The 25,299-nt window shown below is 34.4% G+C and overlaps 4 protein-coding genes across 5 annotated transcripts; 2 read left to right on the top strand and 2 right to left on the bottom strand.

The window, feature by feature from the left end:
• Positions 1 to 1,325: 1,325 nt before the first annotated feature.
• LOC143593061 (F-box protein At5g07610-like) lies at positions 1,326 to 2,469 on the top strand (the record flags this gene model as incomplete). The annotated part of the gene is made up of 2 exons (XM_077072805.1): positions 1,326 to 2,113; positions 2,461 to 2,469. Coding segments are annotated over 2 exons (797 nt in total), but the record flags the coding sequence as incomplete, so codon positions are not given.
• A 3,973-nt stretch (positions 2,470 to 6,442) lies between these two features.
• On the bottom strand, positions 6,443 to 7,042 carry LOC143593059 (F-box protein At5g07610-like). Its single transcript, XM_077072804.1, has one exon. It carries the CDS (start codon positions 7,040 to 7,042, stop codon positions 6,443 to 6,445), a length of 600 nt encoding a protein of 199 aa, XP_076928919.1.
• Positions 7,043 to 12,109: 5,067 nt separating this feature from the next.
• Positions 12,110 to 20,429, bottom strand: LOC143593063 (heterogeneous nuclear ribonucleoprotein Q-like). Of its 2 annotated transcripts, none has more exons than XM_077072807.1 (8): positions 19,846 to 20,429; positions 19,637 to 19,753; positions 18,760 to 18,900; positions 18,476 to 18,652; positions 17,223 to 17,427; positions 16,970 to 17,148; positions 16,811 to 16,899; positions 12,110 to 12,498 (listed from the first exon to the last, which is right to left on the bottom strand). In XM_077072807.1, the coding sequence occupies exons 1-8, from the start codon at positions 20,194 to 20,196 to the stop codon at positions 12,360 to 12,362; spliced, it is 1,398 nt and encodes a 465-aa protein (XP_076928922.1). In that variant the 5' UTR covers positions 20,197 to 20,429; the 3' UTR covers positions 12,110 to 12,359. The 2 variants fall into 2 exon arrangements, with proteins under 2 accessions (XP_076928922.1, XP_076928924.1); XM_077072809.1 differs by having other exon boundaries at positions 16,811 to 16,896.
• On the top strand, positions 13,348 to 15,026 carry LOC143593062 (uncharacterized). Its single transcript, XM_077072806.1, has 2 exons — positions 13,348 to 13,917; positions 13,988 to 15,026. The coding sequence occupies exons 1-2, from the start codon at positions 13,407 to 13,409 to the stop codon at positions 14,836 to 14,838; spliced, it is 1,362 nt and encodes a 453-aa protein (XP_076928921.1). The 5' UTR covers positions 13,348 to 13,406; the 3' UTR covers positions 14,839 to 15,026.
• Positions 20,430 to 25,299: the final 4,870 nt, after the last annotated feature.

The raw sequence follows: 25,299 nt of genomic DNA, 5'->3' as shown, positions 1-25,299 counted from the left end.
GTGGCTGCATCAGTAGGAGGGTAGCGCTGGCAGCATTGGCGTTCTAAGATGTGTTGGCGGTGACGAACCATGGGCGTTAGCAAGTATTATCAAGTTACCCATTTTGACCCGGTATTTAATTCGAATCAACCTATATTGACTCTTGTTGTGTAATTTGAGTAGACCCAAATTAAAAATTGCGCTATTTTTTTTAAACCCCATTAAGTCAGCCCATTTATTATTAATAAGATTGGTAACTGTTAACAAGGACAAAATGTTCACTTTAAGTCCTTGACAAGTACAAAATGTCCATATGGAGTAAATATTTGAGTTCCGATATTTATTGACTGATCTGGACCAAGTATTTAAGTTCCAGTTGGTAACATAATACTCGAGTATGAAATAACGTAATGATGGAAGAATGCACGAGTCTCGTTTCTATATTGATAGTAACTCGTTTTGTACCCCACGACGACGCATTAACACGCATTCGGTTGCTATGTGTTAAGTTCGTTACAATCTCTACACTAATTTTTTTATAAAAAGTAATATGTCAACGTAGAAAACAGTATCGACACTCTTATAACTTATAATAAGAAATTAATGTATTAAAATATTAAATATGGTATTGGTAACACTTATTTTATAAAAATATTTTAAAAAACCATACCGTACTGACGCTAAACACAAAAGGTAAATTAGAAGACGTTCAAAACAGTATCGATACTCGTATACGCTTAAATCAATAGCCGAACTCGCGTAACTTACGATAAACAATTTAATATGTTTTACTAATCAAATATGGTACTGGAAAAAAATCAACAAACATCCTTGGAAATAAAAAACATATGGTACATGAACAAAACAATATTGACACTAGTGTGACTTATAAAAAAAATAAAAACTAGTAAGGGCTACTATGCTAATCTTACATAAGTTTGAGGTCTCAAGTGTCTTCTTGGCTCTCTCTCTACGGCTTAGGGTTAATCAATCCTAATTGCCGCCCTAAATATACAACTTTGGTGTTTATGATAATCTTTGTTTGATCATCCTCCATGGAAGGATTCCAATATTTAATCGACACAATCAAAGAAACCTGCTTCTTGAAGTCTTCCATGGATCATCGATCATCCACTCAGTCGGGAACACGGATCGCTTCCAGCGAAGACCTTTTAACCGAAATCTTTATCCGCCTCCCCGCTACGTCTATCCTTTGTTTCAAATCCGTATGTAAACACTGGCGGTTGCTTTTGACTAACAGTCATTTCACCCACCGGTATGATAATAATAATAGCCTTTCTAAATCTCCTGGTCTTTTTGCAACACTTATAAATTCATCTTTTCAGAATCTATTGCTCATCTTACTGGCGATATATATGTCCCGTTTGACGTTGAAAACCGAAGCACTCCTTCTTTCGGTAGTCTAGATTTCTACTTTAATCATTCCAATGTCAAAATCCTGCATTCTTGTAACGGTTTGTTACTTTGTTATGCCCGTCGCAACCATGCTAATGGACATTATGTATTCAATCCCACCACCAAGCAATTGGAAATCATCCCATCTGTCCCCAAAGGCGTATGTTCTATGGCTCTCGCATTTCATCAAACGCATTGTATGCACTACAAAGTTGTTGATTTAACGCCATACGAAAACTTCTTTCAGATTCAAGTCTACTCGTCTGATACGAGGAAATGGAAGATTTGTATCGACTCTTACTTCGAATCTTTCTATATGCCAAAACCCATCTTCCGCCACCCGGTTTACTGGAATGGAGCCGTTTATTGGGCTCCCTCTACTCAAAATAATTTATTATACTTCAAGTTAGATGCTGAACAGCTGCAAGTGATTCCCTTCCCAGCGGAGATGATGTCTTATGAAACAAGTATAATGTATTTTGGGGAATCAAGAGGTCATCTACATTTAGTATTTCACACGGATGATGATGAATACATTTTGCACGTGAATGTGTACGAGATGATGACGGATCATTCGGGGTGGTTTGTCAAGTATCAACTACAACTTGATGCGCTTCTGCGTGATTTCCCGTGCTTGATCTCTCAATATGAGATGTATGATGTTTTTGGGGAAATAATGGAATATCCATGGCAATGTGATTTTAAAGTCATTGATGTGGTTAGAGAAGAAGAAGAAGAAGAAGAAGAAGAAGAAGAAGAAGAAGAAGAAGAAGAAGAAGAAGAAGAAGAAGAAGACACATTCTTGGTGTTGATAACTCCTTTTAAGATGATAAGGTACAATGTTCACGACAAGAGTTTTAAGGAGTTATATGGTAAAGAATGTTGCTTAGTTAATTTCTCAAGTTTTCATCGCTACATCGAAACCTTGTCTTCTTTCTAGTAGGCAATTAGGATTGTTTATGTTTCCCTGTTGAGGTTCTTTGAATGTGTGTACAAATATTAGCAATGGTTTGCGTGTGTTTCAAACTTTGTTTATTATCAACTTTTATCTGTTTTTTGTTCTAGAATTCATAGACATTAACGCTGCCCATATGATGAGCAAGAAGCTGAAAGGCTTCATGGTTCTCTTACTCGTTTGACTCTTGAAAGTCAAACAACATATGTGTGTTCCGGTATTTAATTGTTTGATTTGGCAATGGTTGTGGTAGAATATGTATCTAATATCTTATTGATGGTGCCACAATTAACTTGATTCAATTAGGTTAACTGTTAACATACAAAATCAACTTGATTAGTTTTGCTAATAATCTAGAAAAAGCACTTTTGTGGTTACAGGAGGTTTGAGTAGTTTAATCTATATCTAATGAAATCCCACCCAAGTTTTTAACCTCTTTTGTATTACGATACATTTGTCGATAGAATCGACAAAGAGAAGTACCTATGAGAAGAAGAAATAATCTCAATTCACCGATACCATGTTGTTTCTCATCGACTTGTTTAAGTACAATTGGACTTGTTTACAATAACCTTATGCTACTCAACAATTACATTTCAAGCCCATCTATTTTTTGTTACCGTACGCATATTCTTAGCAACCCAAAACACACAATATGAGACGTGATGCCATATATATGTTACCATGCATTTTATCATTCTTAACGCAAAAAGCGGATTGCCAAATGTTTCAAAATTATTGAGTGATTAGTTGTATGCTGGTTAGACACATTAATATAATAAAACACTGCAAGTGAAGGTGTTCGAACCTTCATCCACTCATTTTAAAGCTAGATTGTAGCTTGTGAAATCTGGTTCGCTTTACCTTAATTATATGCTTCTCCTTATTTGATATTTTTGACCTTACTAGAAGTTAGAATAAGATTCATTTTATGTTTTTAACAATATTGTTGAGAGAATGCTATAATTTTGAAATTAGGCTATGTGTAGTGGAGGGCTACAAAATAGGGCGATTTACGCCATGTAGCGCCCAGTTAGCAAATAGTGAGTTTTTGTTTTAGGGGTGTAATGGTGTTGTAGCCCAATATACATGTATATTACACACACACACAAACTATTATAATATAATATAAAAACAAACATGGCAGGACACAAAAAACTAGTCGCCCACCCCATTATCGCCGCTTTTATCACCCCGGGGGTGGTGTTCGCGCCCCTTGTCGCCCTTATCGCCCTTGGTTGCTCCCTTTTAGTCGCCCACTACGGGTAGCCTTAGAGGCTATTTGGTAGAGAAAATCTAGATCTATATTATCTAATCAAGTAGAATGTTGGGTGCCTTGTGTCACTCAATATCAAGCCTTTGCCTTTGGGTTGTTTTCCCGCTCAAACATTTTCTTCTGTTTTTGTAATAAAAAACACACGGATCTACTTGATCCAAATCTTCACCCATATTATTGAAAGGACACGATTCTCCTAATCTTGTGGTTAGAGCCTAAGAAGAACTATACGATTTGATTACTAAAAAGTGAATAAGTTCATGGTGTTGATAATTTTACGACAAGAAGAGTTTTAATCAGATATATAGTGATGCCAACGACTTTGAAGAATTTTCAAGTTTTCATCGTTATATCGAAGCCTTGTCTTCTTTCTAAATGACCGTACGTTAGGTATGTTTATGTTTTTTTTGTTAATAAGGTGTTTTGAAAATAATAGTTTACAATTATGTAATTGGTTTGGCTTGACTAGATGACCTGCTAGTTTGTGTTTGTGCGCCTTTGTTCTTGGTGTAGGAAGTTATTTTGTGATTACTTATTAGAATCCGTTATCTAATTATTTTTTTTTATACAAGAATATGGACAAAGTCTAGACTTTAGAATGGTAAAATGAACATTTTGGGATTTTCCCTTTACATAAACATGTAACGCTCGGCATCATATATGATATATTCATAATTCACTACAAATAACTTTCACATAAACATATTAACTGGAACATTATATGTACATTATTTCCCATCATCACGCTTGACTCCATATTGGATTCAGATTTCAAAGGGAGATTCAAAATTCCTAATTTTGGAATTGTTGTTCTAGCTGATTGGATTTCAAAATCGATCAGATTTGGGGGATCGGAAATTGTCAATGTTGACTTTTTTGGCTTATGAACCATGTGTCGAGGAGCAGAGGAGGGAAGGCGGGAAGGAGCAAGAAATATGGTTCTAATGTGTTTTAAAATGTTCAGTGAAGTTTTGGTTTACTAAGGTAATGCCTGCTAGTTTGTGTTTGTGCACCTCTGTTAGAACATATTTTGTAACCAAATTGTATGGTTTTCTGCTATAGATATAGTATTATTACTCTTGCTTCACTATGCAGGCCTTAAGTTGTGATTAGTGTATGTGGCGATTGGCGAGGTGGAAGCCTGTAGCTACCACCGTGGTTGTAACAATTGACTCGGTAGATTACTCCACTACAGAATGTTTATTTATAATGTTTATCACGCATTGATGACAACAAACACACACCAACTCAAAGAAACACGTCCGGGCATGTTGAATTTAAGTTGTGGATCAGGGGTAGTACTAATAAAAATTATGAAAAAGTTTCGTTTTTCAATCTCTGGGAAGAAGACTTGAAATCTCAATTGGATTGCCCGTTTTTCCATCATACCTCTGTATAAAAATTGTATGGCTTAGATCTTATGATATTAAATAAAACTGGCCGGGCTAATGCTACCTGTTTCTCAAAGGAGATGGGATATATTTGTATTTGTATTTGACCAGGTGCAATATCTGTTTCTTCATGGTAAGAGTGAGTAACATGACCAGTAAAAAAGGTTTATAGGCCAAAATGAACAGACACGTCAAATGAAGAACATCAACACGAAAGCAATGCCGAATGCTTTGGTTATAGATTATCATTCTTACTATTATAAAAGAAAAATAGATTATCATTCTTATTGGGTTCGGGTCAAAACGAGTTGCTTTTAATAATGCATCAGTTTGGTCCAGACTACGACAGAAAAATAGTCGATTCAATAGCCATTTACTCAACTCCATTCTCTCTGCATCAGAACAATATGTGCCTTCAAAACCATCTAACTGTAATCTTCCATCTTATTCCGCCACCATCATATTTTCAAAACCAATCATATCATTTACAAATGTGCTCCGGTAAACATATTAATCCAGAATAGTGTGTTCAGTGCTACACTTAATTAATTCTTAGAAACTAATCTAGAACTGGGTTTACAATCGCCACTTGAGTCGAATTATGTGATTTTCACATGGTCTTAGAAGACTCAGAGGTAATGGAGCTGAACGGGTAGTTTTGTATTTTTAAGGTTTTTAACATTCCAATTCCATTTAAGACCACACAAAAACAAAATAATGCCAGAGCACACACATCTGTTGTTTGACTTTCAAGAGTCAAATACGTAACAGAACCATGAAGCCTTCAGATTCTTGCTCATCAGTCATCATATATACATCCTTAATGGTCTATGAATTCTAGAACAAAACACCAACAAATTTGGCTACAACAATGTGCATATTGTTGTATGAAAATCAATAATTAGACTTTTTTTTTTCTTGCACAGCAAGAACACAAACTAATAAACAGATTGCGGGTTCTAATAAACAGAGCCACATAAACACACAAACACACATTCCAATTAAGCAAAAATATAAACTTGCAAGTAAATAAACATCCATTTCTCCATAAACAAAGTTTTCAACAAACGCAAACTTTGCTAAACCTTCCAGTTTGATCATCAACTTAGTACCAGATATAAACTAATATTTTAAAATGCATTCCAACAACTTAACAAAAAAACATAAACAAACCTACGTGTCTTCTACAAAGAAGACAAGGTGTCGATGTAACGATGGTAACATGAGAGATCCAAGACCCAGCCATCATATAACTCCTTATAACTCTTGTCGTGAACATTGTACCTTATTATCTTCCCGTTAGTTGACAGCACCAAGAATGTATCTTCTTCTTCTTTACCTCTAACCACATCAACCACTCTAACGCCATTAAAAAATTTAATACAGAATCGAGTCCGTAAAGTGGTCAGAAACTCATCAAGAAACTCATACCGAATGATCCGTCGGCATCTCGTACACATTAAACACGTATTTGCCAGTGGTGTTAACTATTAAATGTAGATGACCTCTCGATTCCCCAAAATACAGTATACTTGTTCCATAAGACATCTTCTCCACCGGTAAGGGCAGCATTTGCAACTGTTCAGCATCTAATTTGAAGCACACGAAATTACTGCCAGTACAATATTCGGGAGCCCAATAAACGGCTCCATTACAGTAAACGGGGTCCCTGTACTTGGATATCTTCTGCGCAGAGAAAGATTCGACACAAATCTTCCATGTCCTTGTATCAGACGAGTAAACTTGAATCTGAAACATGTTTTTACGAGGCTTTAAACGACAAACAGAAACAACTTTGTAGTGTACACAATGTGTTGGATGAAATGCCAGGGCCATAGACCAGATGAGGTTCGGGAGCGGTGGGATAAATGCGAGTTGCTTGGTGGTGGGATTGAATACATAATATTCACTAGCATGATTGCGAAAGGCAGAACAAAGTAATAAACCGTTACAAGATTGCATGATAGTGACACGAAAACTACTAAAGTCGATATAGAGACTGAAACGATAAGTTGGAGGCCTCATGTGTTTGTCTTGGAGTATTGTTAAGTGGAAAATAAATAATTGGTTCAATCGTTAAATTAAAAATATATATGTATATAAATAAGGATTCATTCGAAAATACAATACTATACGATACACGCTCTAGAGAAACCCCGAGATAGATTGGAGATGATGACGTCGACAATAATGATGCGTTCGGGATATAAGGTACCCTTGCTCCCTCCCTTGTTAATTTTCTTTTTTTCTATTTTTATTTTTATTTATTATGTTGTTATTTGAATATATTTTTGAGGAAGATACGTGTCGAATCTTTATTTGGAGACACGGTTTTTCGACAACCGTTTGCTGGAATAGGGTCGTCATTGGCCTCCCTTTTATTGGAATTTCTTGTACTTCAAATTAGATATCGAACGGTTGCAAATGTTACCCCTATTTAAGGGGTTGGATGTATAATGGGAATCTAGTGATAATATATATTTAATATTTCAATTTCACAAAGATCATGAAAACAACTTTATATGTTTAAATGTGTACGAGATGTTGAGTGATCATTCTACGTATTTAGTTTTCACAAAGATCATGAAAATAACTTTTAAGGTTAAATTAATTAATTAGTGGTTTTTCAACCAAAAAAACCAAGTCCCAACCCAAAACTAATAAAATATTTATCAAGGTAATTTTTAAAATAGTAATAGAATATTAAAAATGCTCTAATAAAATCCCTTAAATTTAAAAAATGATTCAATTATTTCACTCAACTTTATAACTTTGTTTTCAATAGGATCGGTTTTGTCATTCAAAAAAGGGGTGCTGGCGCAACTTGTTGCTCGCTTATCCACGTATTTATTGTAATTGGATCCTTTTTGTTCGAATGATTTGTTGCCTAAACAAAGCTTTTAAGGTGTAAGGTTAAAATGGGTTCAGCCATTCCGGTCATACTGGGTTCGGGTCAAAACGGGTTGCTTTTAATATTGTATCAGTTTGGTCCGGACTAGGACAAAAAACAGTCGATTCAATAGCCATGTACTCAACTCCATTGAGTCCATTCTCTCTGCATACCTGCTCCAGTAAACATATTAATCCAGAATAGTGTGTTCAGTGCTACACTTAATTAATTCCTAGAAACTAATCTAGAACGGGGTTTACAATCATCACTTGAGTCGAATTATGTGATTTTCACATGGTCTTAGAAGACTCAGATGTAATGGAGCTGTGTTGGTAGTTTTGTAATTTGAAAGTTTTTAACATTCCAATCCCATTTAAGAATTTCAATTCCTCCGGAAACATTCTAGCTGCACCGTTTAATCAAAGTCGTTCCAAAAACGAATACCACTCAGCTACAATAACATTAAGGAGACATTAATGCAATGAACATACATTCTATTAAATACCTCACCATATACAAAACATTCGCAAAGAAGATATTTTACACTTAAATGTGTACGAGATGTTGAGGGATCATTCAGGGTGGTTTGTCAAGTATCGACTACAGCTTGATGCGCTTCTGGGTGATTTCCCGGAAATGATCTTTCAACATCTGGATAGAGATTATTTCGGGAACTCGATCCCTTTACACATATGTGGTTTTAAAGTTGTTGATGTGATTAGAGGTAAAGAAGAAGAAGAAACATTCTTGGTGCTGGAAACTGCATTGAAGATGAAAAGGTACAATGTTCACGACGAGAGTTTTAAGGAGTTATATAATTACGAAGAGTACTCCTATGATTTCGAAGGTGTTCATTGTTACATCGAAGCCTTGTCTTCTTTCTAGGAGACAATCAGGTTTGCTTATGTTTTTCTATTAAGGTGTTTGAATCTGTTTTAAAATATTGGTTTATATCTGGTACTTAATTGATGATCAAACTGGATGGTTTAATAACTTTTTTGTGTTTGTTGAAAACTTTGTTTTTGGAGAAATGGAAATTTGTTTACTTGCAAGTTTATATTTTGGCTTAATTGGAATGTGGCTTCTATTTATTTGAATCTTTTGTCTAATTATTGATATTTATACAAAATATGCATTTTTTTTTGTAGCCAAAATGAAAGGCTTCATGGTTCTCTTACATGTTTGACTCTTGAAAGTCAAAAGTCGAACAACGGATCCATGTGTTCCAGCATTATATAGTTTGATTTGACAATGATTGTGGTAGAATAGCTATTTACTATTTAATATCTTGATCACAAGTAACTTGATTCATTTAGGTTAAATGCTGACTGCCAACACACCAAATCAACTTGGATAGTGAGAATACTGATCTAGTCCTGTATCCGGTTATGAAAATGTTTAAATGAGAATTGTTGAATAGTGAACACTAAAATGAAGCCATAGTAAAGAAGAGCTAAGAGAAAATAAAAATATTTTTTTTTCGGGAGGATTAGGCATTCGTCAAATGAATCAAGGGAATAAGTAAATCGGTATGTTGTTTCGGGTAATCAGGTCAGGTGTACCCTAAACCCATATCTGTATCATACCCGCAAAAGTTTTTTTTTTCCTTTTCTTTTTGCCATCCCTTGCTCTTATTAGAATCAGATTAAGCATGTATATATGAAGCATGTGCGACTTGACGCCAATACACAAAAAGATCCACTTCAAGGGTGGATTTATAAAAGAAGGATCGTTGTCACATAACAACGGCATAGATTATATGTTACTCACCCACCTCTAATTATTTGAATGGGCGTGTCTTCTTGAAATGTAGTATTAGCTTAAACCAATCTATCTTTGCTTTCTAAAATATAAAACTCAAGCAAAATATAAAACTCAACTATCCAAGCAACTACAACTATCAAATTAAATCCATTCGAATTGTAATTCGGTTATATTGTGCTTTACAGTTGTTCTAGACCTAACATGAAACGTCAAATGAATAATTAGTTTATATTTAAGATTAGCATCGATTTTACTTTTGCTCAAGATGTGTAGGACTTTGAATTTTTAGTGTATACACTAATTATTATACATTATATTATGGAAAGTAGACTTGTACCCAAGACCATAAATGAAAAAGAAAAAGGAAACAAGGCTATCCCTATAAAACGAACCTTTGTAATTCTAGTCTTGAAGTTTTCTTTCATTATTAATTAGTATTATTAATTTTTGGTTGATAGTCAGTTTAGATATCATTATATTGTTGATACAGCTCTCTTGACTAGCTACTTATTTTGTTTATTTAATAGACACAACTTTAAGTATTCGCATAAAAAACATATAATTAATATCATATTTTTTATTAATAAAACCCGTAATATCATATAGGTACAACATTCAGAACACTTAAAAATTCATATTTACTCATTTGTTTGACACACAATATTTATAATATGATTATTATACTAGTCGCATTCTCTCTTAATCAACCCGTAAACGGCAAAATTTGAAAATGATAGATTCAAAGTATATCTTTGATATTATATTTTTTTTATTAATTAAATGAATATAATACTATAAACATTTGTATAAACTTATACCTACGTATCTAACAATAAGCCTTATTGTCACTCAATGAAAATATACGTGGAGATTTATCTAATATCCAGTGGATCACCAAGGGAGGCTTTAACTAGGTAATATCCATATATGCACTAGTGAAGGTAATTTGATGCCATGCATGAAGCATTTAAAAATTAAAACATATATTTATATAAATATATATGTATAAATATATACCAAGTGTTTTCATTTAAGAACAAAAAATATGTTAAGAAATAAGACAACTCCATAGAAACTAACTTTAATATATACAATGAAGGATTTTAAATTCCAATTTTTATTTTGTAATCTTGTGGTCTAATTTGAACATCACATAGATCATCATAGATGTCACCGGAAACTTGATTTTAACTACGTTTCTCACTTACAAAACCGACATCAAAATTCAAAATCTACATGTTGGGAAGCTGCCCTTGATGTGAAGGTGTCGGAGATGAAGGCGGCAAGACCAGCCAAGACCGGTGTTAAGAACATAATGAGGCCAAAAGGAACCATCCATAACTGGCTGTTACTAGGATGATGCTTTATTTCCCATAAAAACAAAACCAAACCTCCAACTATAGTTATCAAGAATGATCCAATACATAACATCCATACCTTCATCGTCTTTGTTTTCGCTTCTCTCTCCGTGTTGTGAGATGATCCCATACCAATTCAATCAATCGCTTCGAATCTTCACTCGGTAGGCGTTAATTGGGAGAGTGATATATGTATGAAAAAGATAGAATCAAAGAGAATCATGGAGGTATGTATATAAGCCGCATGCATGGTGACATAATATTGATTTAGATATTTAATTAAGGTATTAGTAAGATAGTCAACGTGCCATTTTAACAAAGCTATCAAGCTGTTGCTTGTTCATATCTAGACACATATATAATATACTGATATTATATATTATTATTATTATTATCATTATATTTTAATGGTTATATCTGATATAACAATAAGGTTGTTTGTGGGGTTCTCACTTTCAATATGCTATACTTTTGTTTTTTACTGTTGACAGGTAGATTGCTGGTTCTTCTTGGAGCTTTTGAACCACATTTGAAGAGCTATTGGCAATTAAAAGTATATTATAAAAGGAAAAAAAAGATTCAGTTTTGTCATTTATATCTTTTGTCATTTATATCTATGTAGGCCTCACAAGTCACAAAACATGAAAATATGTAAAACATACATTTAAATGATTTTAATTTGTTGCGTCATCTATTCTAGTTCTATACAATTATTTCATTTTTTATATCTAATTTTATAATAATAATAATAATAAAAATAATAATAATAATAATAATAAAAGTTGCTCGCTTCTTTTGTTAACAGTGGCTATTCGGAATTTTGTAAATCTGTCATTATTGTCTCTAAATAATCATTTTACATAAGAAAGCTAGCTTTAGTCCATCAAACTAGAACTAACTTCTTAAATCTTTAAATTTAAAAACAACCTATTCTTTATTAAACATTTGTATTTATAGAGCTTGAGTCGAAGCTTAGAAAGTTCGAATTCAGCACATTATAAGTTTCAAGCTCGTTTATTAACTCGAGCTTAATAAAGCTTGACTCGTTTGCAAACCTTTGCATAAAGACGATTAGCAAATCAGAAACATGTTCTTCACTATAATCAACTACATAAATAAAACACGACAAGCAACAAAAATAAGAGCTCTCGAACTTCACTCTAAACTAAGGACGTCATTCTCCCTATATTTTTCCTTTTTTTCAGTTTTCTTTTAACAATAAAGAGGGAGAGGGTAGACTGACGTCGGGGTAGAGATGTCTTTCATAGCTAATACATCTAGCTAAATCCATGAACCACGGGTTTACATGAACCCATTGTGCGTCCCATAATTAGTAAGGCCGATACCTTCCACGGTTCGCATCATCACCGCTACTACCTCCCCGCACTCGTCCTCCTGACCCGTTGCTGCTACCCCGCTCATTCCTCCGAGGGGGCCTTGCAGCTGGCAGTGGTGTTCCTGGCTGTTGCCTGCACCCGACAAATTTTTTAAAAACAATAACATATATTTCATGTATAATATCAACAATTATATTTAGAGTGTCAGCATTCAGCTTGCATGTTGTGTCCTATAACTTATAAATAATTACAATCTGTCATTTATTTGGAAAGTTACAACCCATTCGTCCTTTTCACTAACAAATGGAAAAATTCCTGCTAACCTTTTTCTAAATGATGATATTGCACCTATATTACAAATTTTGTTTATTTTTTTAAATGAAAAATGTATCCCTACATTACAAACTAGGAAAATACCTAAAAAAAAAGTCTATTTTTTATTCTCTCACAAAAGTCGCTCCACATTTTTTTGCGTGTTAAAGGCCCTATATTTGGGACTTTTGAACATAAACATGAAATAACCTACAATAACCTGTTCAGATGGACCCACGACTTATTTAATATATAAGAAACCAATTAAAACACATTAATGTTTTAATGTCATCTCTACTCCAATCACCTATAGTCCTACGCCATCATGGATCCACCCTCACCACTGTACTTCTGGTCACCAATCTCTCTCTACCCTTACAGTAATTAAAGCCAACCAATTTATTCTGAAATCCCTCTCTGTTATAGTATCAATTAGGCCAAACGTACTGGGTGAGAATTTGGGGCGATAAAGGGGATGAACACCCCCCCCCCCCCCCGCGTTAATTGGGCGAAAAGGGGCAGGGGCGGCAAATATTTGTTGCTGTGAAGTGGGAAAGAAAATAATATAATAATAATAATGCCGTTACCTAACGGCTATATATAAAAAAAATTATTTAAAAACTTAATATATATATCAAACTTTATCTAACCATTTTCACCTTATCATACACAAACACAAACATAAAAATACCAATCATTTTTATTATTTTCATACTTCTTCAAACTCAATGAGTTCCCCGGATTCCACGAACTCTGCCGAGATTTTGGATCAATTAATAAACGAGAGTCGAAGAATTCATCAGATTCACCGACAAGTAGCGGAAGAGCATTTAGAGGTCACGAACGCGGTTCGGGCCGTCGTCAATAACATGGTGTCCGGCTCTGCTCCATCTACGGCACCACGTAGACGGTCATATATCCTTCGGGATCGTACGCAAGCGAACGCTCGTTTGATGAAGGACTACTTCGACGACTCACCAACATTTAACGACGCTATGTTTCGACGTCGTTTTTGGATGTCCAAGCGTTTACTTTTGCGCATCGTTGGAGATATGGAGCGGGAGTATGAGTATTTTAAACAGAAACCCGATGCAAGAGGATATTTAGGATTCTCCGCCATCCAAAAGTGTACTTCGGCTATACGCATCCTCGCATTCGGCAACACGACCGATATCAATGACGATTATTTAAAGATGGCTGAGAAAACAACGAGAGATGCGTTGGAGAATTTTTGCATCGGTAATATTTAAATTGTTTGTATTAACTATTGTTTTTAATATAAATATTGTTTAATAATTTATTTGTATAGGGATAATACAATTATACTCTCGTCGTTATCTGAGGATTCCTACTTCAAACGACCTGACTCGCATATATGATGTACACGAAAGCAAACATTCTTTTCCAGGCATGATCGGGAGTATAGATTGCATGCATTGGGAGTGGGCCAACTGTCCAACCGCATGGCGAGGTCAATACACTCGTGGTGACCATGGAGTGCCAACGGTTAGTCTTCAAGCAATTTGTTCACACGAACTCTGGATTTGGTCAGCCTTCTTCGGCTCAGTCGGGTCCAACAACGACATAAACGTTCTCAACGCGTCACCCGTGTTAGAGTATTACATCAGCCGTAGCATACCGGTCTTACCGTTTTATGCCAACGATATCTTCTATCGTCACGGATACTATTTGGGAGATGGGATATATCCAGAGTACTCGATCATCGTCAAGACGTTTCAAGACCCTATCGAAGAAAAAAAAGATTATTTTAAGAAGCAAGAGTCCGCGAGAAAGGATATCGAGAGGTGTTTCGGGGTTCTAAAAAAACGTTGGCATTATGTGAAAAACCCTTGTCGTGTATGGACGTTGGCAAAAATGAGCGATGCCATGTATACGTGTATCATATTGCATAATATGATTTTAGAAGACGAGGGAAAAGCAATATGTCAACACTATATACCTAAAAGCGTTCCAGAACAGTTCCCTGAACCAACCCAAGACCAACGAACGTATAACATTCACCAGCTCACATCAAGTGATATATATAACCAACTGAAAGCGGATTTGGTTCAACATGTGTGGGATAATCGTCCCGTTGAGGAGGACGAAGACGAGTACGAGGACAATGACGACGACGGGGACGAAGACGAAGACGAATAGATTAGTTTTTTTATGTATATTTATATTTCGGTGTGTTTTTTTATTATAATTTATTTTTATTATTCGTGTATTTTTTTTAGTTTATGTATTTTTTTTTGTATTTATTTTTTAATTTTAATACATTTTTATTTAATTATTTAAATAAATTGGTTTTTATTTAATTAGTTTAGTTATAAAAAGAAAATAATAAAAAAAGAAACTGTGGCCCAACTTGTAGCTCCTACACCATTACACCCCAAAAACAAATTTCCACTCCATGCTGACTGAGCGCCACGTGTCACAATTCGCCCCCAATTGTAGCCCCTCCACTACACATAGCCTTATGTGTGAAGTATGTAATTCAGGTCAGTCATATGTCATCGTTAGCGCAATCTTGGGTCGAACACTGCTTTCCACAAATTGAACCTCCTGGGACTTTGGTGTTTGTCGGTGTAAGGACCGAGAATAATGTTAGAACCGGTTAATACCATGTCAGTGACTTCAGGGGCAGTTGGAATGAAAGAAAATGGTTTGGGCGAATTGGCGGTGTCGGAGAGAAATTTTGAGGGTTTTGGTGGCAGCGGAGTGAGATGTGAACACTCGAAAATTGAGTGAACACAGATGGGGTGAGATTGTGAGAAAGAAGATGGTAGGGGAGGTGAGGAGAAGCGGTGGGTGAATTGACGAAGCCTCGCCGCCGGCATATGATTGTGTCTAGATGACAAACCAAGATCATATTCCAATGTCCCTTTCTCTATATTTTTATGGCTGGCCCAACAAGTTTCTAACTTTGGTTGCCAATTCGTCGGTGAGGTTGGTGACATGGATGTATGGTGGTAATGGTGGGTTCATGGTAGTGTAGGTGACTGGAGAAGGAGTTGATGCCCTTAAAAACATAAATGAGTTTTAATTGATTTATTATACAATAAATTAGTTGTGGACACATCTTAACATGCTATTGTAGGTTATTTCATGTTTATGTTCAAAAATACCAAGTATAGGGACTTTAACATGTAAAAAAAAAAGTGGAAAGGCATTTGTGAGAAAAAATAAAAACTAAATTGGTTCTTTATGGTACTTTTGCAATTAAAAATTATGTCCTGTAATTGCAAGGTTAATACCAATCAGCTTACAACAAGTTGACAGAAAATCTAACTTCTGTTAGTGAATAGGATGTAATGTGTTATAACCATAGTAACAGGAAACGCTACACCAGCCACGATCCACGTACCAGACCGTTTAGTACCGGATCGCGGTACAAAAGCGTACCGATCGCCAATGGTACGCGGTCCGGATCGGAAAATAGAAGCGTACCTGTTTGATTGACAAATCGAATTTTCACTTACAAAATCTCGTTCCCGATTAAAGAAAACGGCGTATCGGATAGTAGAAAATCACGTACCGGAATTCCAAAAGACAATTTCAATTTAAAAAAAAACAGTTGAGATCTCCTTATTTATCTCAATTATTAGTTATCAATAACTCAATATTATCTTCAAAAATAGAAGATTGTTTTTTTAATATATATGGATGGTTAAATATTTTAAAGACCGAGAATATAACTGTTTCGATTATAAACTTTTTAGTTATGAATATGATTATGAATTTTGTTTTAATTATGAATTTACACTTATGAGTTATGATTATGAATATTCGGCTTTGTATATGGTACACCGTACCGCGTACCAAATTGGCGTTCCAAATGAACCTACCCTCCCTCGTACCGAATTTTAGAAAGGCACGAACCGCGTACCACGTTTCGTACCGTGTACCGGAACGTACCGCGATCCATGTGACTATGGTTATAACTTTTCAAATACAGGGCACTTATTCAAATTATTAAAGTTATAGAACACAAACTGCAAGCTGACCTATAGTTAAAGGAGTAGATAACACAAAGTGTAACTAACTCTAATATTTATGAAACTGATTAGTTAACTTTCCCACTATATAATCATATATGATACAACTATAATAAAAAAAGGCTACTTACAGAACATATCCAATTTGACCATCAGGCAAAACCATTGGAACCATCTGCATGCCACCTGGCAGTGGTCCTCTTCCATATATCATTGGCTGTTACATAATTTAATACACATTTTTAAGAACCAACTAGGTTTACAAAAGAATTTAAAAATAATAATAATACCTGCTGAAACGAAGGGGTAACCCCGTATCTAGGTGCAGCATATGGACTAGCAGCAGTAAAGCCACCATAAGCAGTATGCGGGATGTAATTTGGGTGGGGCCCGGAATGATGTGGATTATTACTATTATCAGATTTTCTGTCATTCTGTGGCTTTGCAAGTACCACTTCCAAAACCTGACCTGCAGATCGTTTGTGACATACTAATTATTTACTTAAAACATTAAATATTTATGAAAAAAGGGAAAATATATACCATCAATTTCATATCTTTCACCGTCTTTGACAGCTTTTAAAGCACTTGATCTTTCTGCGAAATGAACGAAGCCAAAGTCTCGTTTACAGCCTATTTTTGCAGGAGGCGTTACAACTCGGGTGACTTCCCCATGGCGTTGAAATAGTTCCTTCAACTGTTCTGTTGGTGTGTTCTCAGGTATGTTCTTCACGTACAGTGCTTTTACCTGTAAATTTGGTTATATCAAACTTTAACTCTACTGAGATTTAGATCTAACAAATAACTTTCAATATTGTCATATCAAGCTAAGGTCATTGGCACGTGCTAATTTGGTCACGCCTAACTCGCTTATACAAGTATACAACTATGAGACCCATATTGTGAAACATTATTTCTCTAACTAGTTATATAGTTACTACAAAAGTAGTTCTAAAAACAACTGAAATTCTTTTTAACAGAGGTCTGTATGTAATACTACAGTCTAAAGGCTTACAATCAAAACAAATTAACGGCTTCAATGTTCAAACACTCGAATGGTATGCTACCAAATAAAATATAAAAACCATGATAAACAGTTTTTGGATAACTTTGTTGAAGCTTGGAATATGTCTATTGAACAGATTGCAGTCAACTTTTGGCAAACTATCTAAAAATATGCAAAACGTATAATACAATGTTATTATTTTTAAAGTAATTTACAAATAGTTGACTGCAATTTGTTCAAACATCCTCCAACGAAAAAAAAACTATCCAAAACCAATATCCATGTTTTTATATTATATTTGGCAGCATGCCATTCAAGTACTGAGACAAAAATTGAGGCTTCAAATTTAAGTGCAAAAAGCCAAAGAACGCATTATATTCTTAAAAAAACTTTATAAACGCCTTCTTAGCTATAAAATGCCATAGCTCACATGCTTAAAGTGAAGTACAAAGAGTTCCACCTAGCCACCAATACCACCTATGTTCATACATATTAAAAATAAAGCTCATATCTAGCTCGGTATTATATCTGAAAGCAGCCCAATATGATGCTACAAGAATTCTTCCATTGAATATAATCAAATGGTTTGCTAGTAAATGCAGTATATGTTAGTCCATTCAACGACAGCGAGTCTTAATAATAATAAGTAACTAAGTCACCTTATTAGCTAGTTAATGCAGTATATGTTAGTCCATGCAACGAATCTCATTAATAATCAGTAGCTAAGTCACTGCTAAAACTTTAAACTAACAATAAAACATGGTGGAAAAAGTTCAAACTTAATTTAAACCTGGGCAGAAGCAGAGTGATCAGGAGTGATTTTGGGATCAGCCCAAGTAACCGTTGGGGTGTTTCCATCAAGTTTAAAATTTGGACTAGATAGTTTCAGTCTTGAGTAATCGGCGCAGGCATTGTTGTAATACTCAACAAAAGCAAACCCACGGTTACGTGACGGGTTCTGAGGATCCTGAGGTTACAAATGACCATATAATATAAGTTTAAGCATAGAAACTATAACACTGTTAAACTGACGACACATATGGTTCATAAAATATGTCCATCTCAAAATATCACCTTTATGAGCTCAATGACTTCTGAACCCGGGCCCGTTTCCTCAATTATTTTCCTGAACTCATCTTCAGTCAAAGTCTTTGGCACGTTACCAATAAATAGCCTGTATTTCGATTCAGAAAGTGAACACCTCAATGTACGACCCTGCAAAACACATCACAAGAATGAGTATCAAATCCATAACATATCTAACAATTAAGCACAAGTTTATAATTTTGAAATAACTAAAGGGGTGTCTGTCCTAGCTTTTTTAACAAAGCTTATAGCTTTTTTAGCTTTTTTTAAACAAAATAAGCTTAACTTGGTGTTTGTTTTAGCTTTTTAAGCTTATGCTTATTAGCTTATACAAGCTAACTTTAAGAAGCTTATTTGAATATGGTTTTTTAGTTTATTTGAAGAAGTTTATTTGTGTAAAGGTGTAAGTTACTCATTTATTCTTAAATGGTGGTGGATTAGTAATTACTGAATCAACTTATTACTCTTAACAAATTAAAGAATGGTGGATTTAACAACTTATTAAGATGCATAATTAACTTGTAGAATATAAGCTAACCCAAACACTTAAAAAGAGCTTATCAAATAATATAAAATAAGCTATAAGCTACTTTAAAGTACAAACATAAGCAAAAAAATAAAAGCTAGGCCAAACACCCCCTAAGGATGAAATTTGTACCGTACCGGTACCAAATTTCAAGAAAAGTGGGTACCGAGTCTATGATCAACCGGTACAGTACCCGTTACAAATTTATTCATCTCATCATCTCTATATGGTATCAGTACCAAACCGGTACCGGGACCGAATTACAAGAAATGCAGTTAACAACTACTGGGTACCGTACTCGATACCAAAAGCTCATCCCTAGAATTTTACACAATATACCTTAAAATCTTTGTCATGTAGCTCTTCAATGGCCTTTTGAGCAACATCTTTACTTTTGAAAGCCACAAATGCAAAACCTTTACTTTCATTGGTATCCCTATTTCTCACCAATCTTACCTGCACAATCACACAGACAATGATAACTTAATTACAGTTAAAAAAAACACTTTTTTTTCACAAATTACTTCATTACAGTTAAAAAGGCTGACCTCAACAACATCACCAAATGGCTCACAAAGCTCACTCAAATCCTCCTCAGCCACATCCCTAGGCAATCCACCGATAAAAACCTCTGAACCATGCGGCGGAAGCGCAAGCAGCTCAGCACGTTTCTTATTATCCTTATCATCACCACCTAAGCCTGATGACTTCTCTTTATTATTATTATTATCACCTTCAGAAACCCTAACATCCTCCTTCTCACTATCATTATTATTATTATCATCACTATCATTATCATCATCTGCGTGGTCTTCCACGTCATCATCCATCTCCTCCTCTTCCTCATAGTTATCATCTTCGAAATCGACCTGGTCATCAATATCCCTAACATCTGCCATAGCACTTGTTGTTCCACAAAAACTGAAGACTTAGGGTTCCAATTAACAACCTCTGTAGTATACATTTCACACGGATAATTAGCCAATTCAGAACCAAACGGACCGGATAATCAATCGATTGAGGCAATTAGGGTTATAAAATTGGGGAATTAGGGTTAAAATGTTTAGTGAATAATATAGTAAAAAATTGGGGGAAATTGAATTAATATATGTATATATGTATGTGTGTATATATATAGTTTGTATGTGATTGAGTGAGTGAGTGAGTGAGTGAGTGAGTGAGTGAGTGAGTGAGCTAATTATTATTTTATTTATTTACCTATCGGAATCGGAAGAGAGAGCTTGTACCGTCGCCAGAGAGATTGATTGAATGTTGCAGATCGAGAAGTCACTACTCGTCAAATGACCTAATCGGGTCCATCCGTACAGATGGTTCCAACCTTCAACAAGAGTAGTGGGCTATACTACGGTTACAGTTTGGGCCTGTTCGTTCATACGACCCGCTTTTCACTAACTTATTATAAGTTTGAAAATAGTGTTTAGTATAGGTGTACAAAATACCCGGTACCAGTTTCCAATCATATCCGATCCGCATGTACGACCTGGTATAGGATTTTTCTCTGAAAGTGTGCCCGGAACCGGAACCGTAAATACTCGGTCAAAATCCGACCCGGAAAACCTGGCCAGATACCAACTATACCCAGAATCGGTTCATACCCGACCTCGTTTTGACTTTTTTTGACCATACCTAGAACTGGTTCTTGTCTGGTTTCGGTTCCTGAAAATGCTTGATTTGTGCACCTCTGGTGTTTAGGATAGTGTTTTACGGTGGAGCCGTTAAATATATATATATATATATATATATATATGTATATATATATATATGTATGTATATATATATGTATATATATATATATATGTATATATATATATACAATTTTTTGGGTTAGGTTGCGGAAGAGTTTAACGACTTTGAAAGTTACATAAAAATATATTTTTTTTATGTGAACACACGAGTTATAGCAAGAACATTGATAATATTTGAAAGTTTATGTGAAAGAGAGAAGCGCATTGTGGCGTGTTAACTAGTAATTTAATTAGGTTTGAATTAAAAATAGTAACAGCACTAGCACCGACACCAGCACCAACAACAACAATAATAATAGTAATCTTGAAATAAATTTATAAAGTATATGATTTATTAAATTTAAAAGTAAACCATAAGGGTTATTTTATACTTTATAGCAAATGCTCTAAAGGAAAAATGAAAAATTATATGATATGCAATAGAAGCTTGTACATTGAGCTTACTTAAAAATATATGAAAGAAATAAACTGAAACAATAAATATCATCTTTACCCGCTAACCACAAGAAGACTCATGGAATCTTACCATGACGAGCCATACATTATCATCACCGTATTTCTTCTAGAAGCACTCGGATACAAAAGAGGGAACACCTTAATGATATGTCATTGGACAAAAAGAATGTAAGTTGAAATCCCACCAATAGGAAAAAAATGTCAACATCAATCCGTTAGAAAATGGTGCATTGAATCTTCATTGTACTAGGCTGTAAATATCCCATTACTCAGTGAGAAGAAGTAGAGCCACAACAGTATTAGAGAATTATGTACCTGAAAGATGTGAGCTCATTTTGTAAATCGCATACCGTTGATATGAAAAGATATTTCTATTCGTACCATTGATATCTATTGAGTTGGAAGAATTTATTTCAAAATAAAAGGCAATTATTATCGACATTTGAACACAACGAATCCATTTAAGTAATATTTCTTGATTATATTCTTAAATTTGGAAAATAGTCAATTTTCATCCATGAACTATATACTAACATAACGAAAATGATTGTTTGAATGTTTCATATATTGCTAAGCATTTCATCATCATTTAAGCATGAAACGTCACGTTACCCTTAGGTAAAGAGTTGTTTAAAAACTTATTACATGTGCTTTTAGATGAGTCAAATGGGACGAGTTAACATTTCATGGGGTAGTCACATGTGTTTAATGTGAATGAATCGATTAATGATGGTATTCTAGTCAAGTATTACGCTACCCTAGTTTATTGCCTTAAATAGCTTACAAATGATAGTGTTTAGACGAAAGCATACTAATTACGATTAATATCAAGTATTGTTTGTCCAAAACCAAGTATTCAAGGTGAAAATAGGAACGAGTTATTATCACCTAGCAACTACAACATCTTCCTCAAGAGGACCACCATCATTATCGCATATTTAGTAAATCAGACTGTTGTCTTTTGCCAAGATAAGATCATAAATACTGGTACCGAATGTTTAATTAGATAGGTTATGTTTTAAATCATGGGTTGGTATGATGATGTGCTTATTTTTGTTTCATAATGGATTTAATTATTGTCACTACCTATAAAGTTTATCTTATCTTATGTACAATTCAATAATTGGGGGTTGTCGCTATTATGTGACTTTTATCTTAAAAGTAATAATATATACCTATAAAAAACTTTATAAACCTTTTTAGTTATAAATCTTACTAGGTTAGGAACTCGTGTATTACACGGGTTAGAAAATAAAATCAGTATAATTCATAAATATTTTTAAATACGTTATATGAATAAACTTACATATTACATATAATAATGAAAAATTAAAAGTTCGTAAATCACTAAAATTACAAAAAAGTTGCAAGTTTTATATATACAAATAAATTGTTACAGTTTTACTGAAACATTAATAAACCATACGTTGTATAGCAACAAAGCGTATACAAATCGTATACAATTTTTTTTATTTGAATTAATTGCTAGTTTTCCTAACAAATGATGAGTCCATCTGATGCCTAATTATTGCTTTTACTATTACATGCAATTCACAACAAAAAATAACCAAACTAACCATGATAAAATACCCAACACTTGTCTCATTCATTCAGTTCGATTTGTACATTCATAATCAGTCAAATAGATCGACATAGAGAGAAAAAAAAAGGAAAGAAAGATAAGCTAAATTCATTTCAGCTCGATTTCAAAATAATATGGTTTTTGTATTTATATGTGACACCCATATTGCCAATCAAAATATTGGACAATGAGTGTTCCGGTTCCAACCGGTCCATAGGAAATTAGTCACTTTGACCTTCTACCCAACCCGTTTATGTTTTTGTTCTTGTAAATAAGGTTTTTTGCTCAAAATAACCTAGAATAATCTGATCAATTGGTTTCTATCCAACTCGCTAATGTTTTCTGATCATGTTTTTATCATGGTAACATCCAAATTTGTCATTGACAAAGGGGATCTATTGCAAGCAACTTGAAACAAAATATAAACCAAGAGTCAATAAACTTCAGGTTTGTGAGAAGCGTAAATATGTCATTTGGTCAATCATAATCAATAAAAGGGGTGGTGCAATGAACATGACTTTATAATATAAATCAAATTCCCTTAGTTGTAATCCACGATAAGGCTAGATAAGGAATTGATGGGATAATGATAAGGCTATATAAGGAATGTTTTAAATCGTAATTAAATTTGTTTTAAATTAATAAAAATTAAATTAGAAATTACAGGTTAATATATGAGAGTGTCACTTGCCAAACTATTAGACCAACTAAAAGATTTGTGGTTCAATCAACATTTTTGTTTATTATAATAATAGATACTACAACCTTCTTAAAGAATTTATCTACTAGTTGAGTGACAGTTAAAAACAATTAATGCGGTAGTTAATTGTTAACATCATTCAACCCAAATTAAAAAAAAACATAGTTCAACTTCAACTACAACCTCAATCGGTATAATCTACTACTTACTTAAATATGCAATCACATTAACAATTATTATTAATAAAACAGATAACCTTAATTCCATCATCTCTTGCCCTCCCTGGACGATTTGACGCCGTCGGAACTCCTAGGCGCCATTTTGGCCACATCATCGTCGACTAATGTGATCTCTATTACTGATAGACAAATATGTTCGTAAACAAAGCCTTTTATCGCTAGATTATACCAGTTATTAACGTCAGCTTATTTGTCAGACATTTTGGGTCTACCGCTCAGTTGAAAAATGAAAACTATGAAACAAGTCTGTAGTAGTTCAAAACTAGCGCCAAACCGTCTCAGGAAAAGCAAGAGAACGTCAAGAGAGGGGCCGCGACTACATCCCCTCTGGTTAACATGGTAACGCCTATGAGGGCTCAAAATGGTAGGGTCTATTTATTATTTTCTATGGTATCTAAAATAATCTAATAATCTACTTGACAGTAACGAGACGTTATTGTGATGTTTTAACTAGTTTTTCTATTAAACCACAACAGATAGCCTAACTATCCCAAAGCAAAAACAAACATTTAATTAGCCAAATTTATTATTAACTGTAAAATACCCACCCCCAAAAAAAAAAACAAATTTTGAGACTTTGTTACCCCCCCCCCCCCCCCCACCCAAAAAAAAAAAAACTCAAGATCACATAAAATTGCAGAAATATGTACACAACCTAATTACATGGACTCCATCTCAACTTGTTGTGTTACAAAGCATACAATCCAAGAGCCTACGAAAGGCATTCCGAACCCGAGGATACACCCTATGAGTATAACCACTAGACTCTCTCCATAGATCCTCCATGGTAAGCACAAACATATTCAAGCTTCGAATTGGTGGAACATACAAAGTCAACGGCACTGCCGAGAAAGCAACCGCAAAGAACATATGCAACATGTTTGGTTTTGATGTTGTTTAAGGTTTAAGTTGTTGTTTTTTGAGGAATATAATTTGGGGGTTTTTGTGTTCTGAAAGATTCTGGATGTTTGTTGTGTTCAGAGGTTATCTGTGAGTTTATTTATTTATATTTATATATATACGTGGAAGTGAGGGGATGGGTGTAAGTTGTTTATTCAAGAAGTGGCAAGAAGTTTGTGGGTTCATCTGGTTTTCTACTTACTTTATAACCCATGGTTTTGTTTTGTGGATGAGAATGTAGTTTTGAGAATTGTAGGTTTGGAATTTATTTTATTAATCTTAAACAGCAACTACTTTTAACCAAGATTTATTACATAATAATTTAGTTTAACCTTTTCACAAAGGTAAAAAAAATGATA

Source organism: Bidens hawaiensis, unplaced genomic scaffold (genome assembly GCF_021521415.1).
Source record: "Bidens hawaiensis isolate Kalapana, Puna unplaced genomic scaffold, B.hawaiensis_p1.1 tig00041639_1, whole genome shotgun sequence".
Taxonomy (NCBI): Eukaryota; Viridiplantae; Streptophyta; class Magnoliopsida; order Asterales; family Asteraceae; genus Bidens; species Bidens hawaiensis.
The sequence above is the reverse complement of the archived record's forward strand: the minus strand, read 5'-3'. Positions and strand labels throughout refer to the sequence as shown.

Excerpts from the sequence above, each read along its gene's own strand:
- LOC143593059 (XM_077072804.1), bottom strand. The coding sequence starts at position 7,042 with ATGAGGCCTCCAACTTATCGTTTCAGTCTCTATATCGACTTTAGTAGT.
- LOC143593062 (XM_077072806.1), top strand. The coding sequence starts at position 13,407 with ATGAGTTCCCCGGATTCCACGAACTCTGCCGAGATTTTGGATCAATTA. Across the intron at positions 13,918-13,987 it reads GTTGGAGAATTTTTGCATCG|GGATAATACAATTATACTCT; the intron begins GTAATATTTAAA and ends TTATTTGTATAG.
- LOC143593063 (XM_077072807.1), bottom strand. The coding sequence starts at position 20,196 with ATGGCAGATGTTAGGGATATTGATGACCAGGTCGATTTCGAAGATGAT. Across the intron at positions 17,428-18,475 it reads ATCACTCTGCTTCTGCCCAG|GTAAAAGCACTGTACGTGAA; the intron begins GTTTAAATTAAG and ends CCAAATTTACAG. Across the intron at positions 17,149-17,222 it reads TGAAAGATATGAAATTGATG|GTCAGGTTTTGGAAGTGGTA; the intron begins GTATATATTTTC and ends AACGATCTGCAG.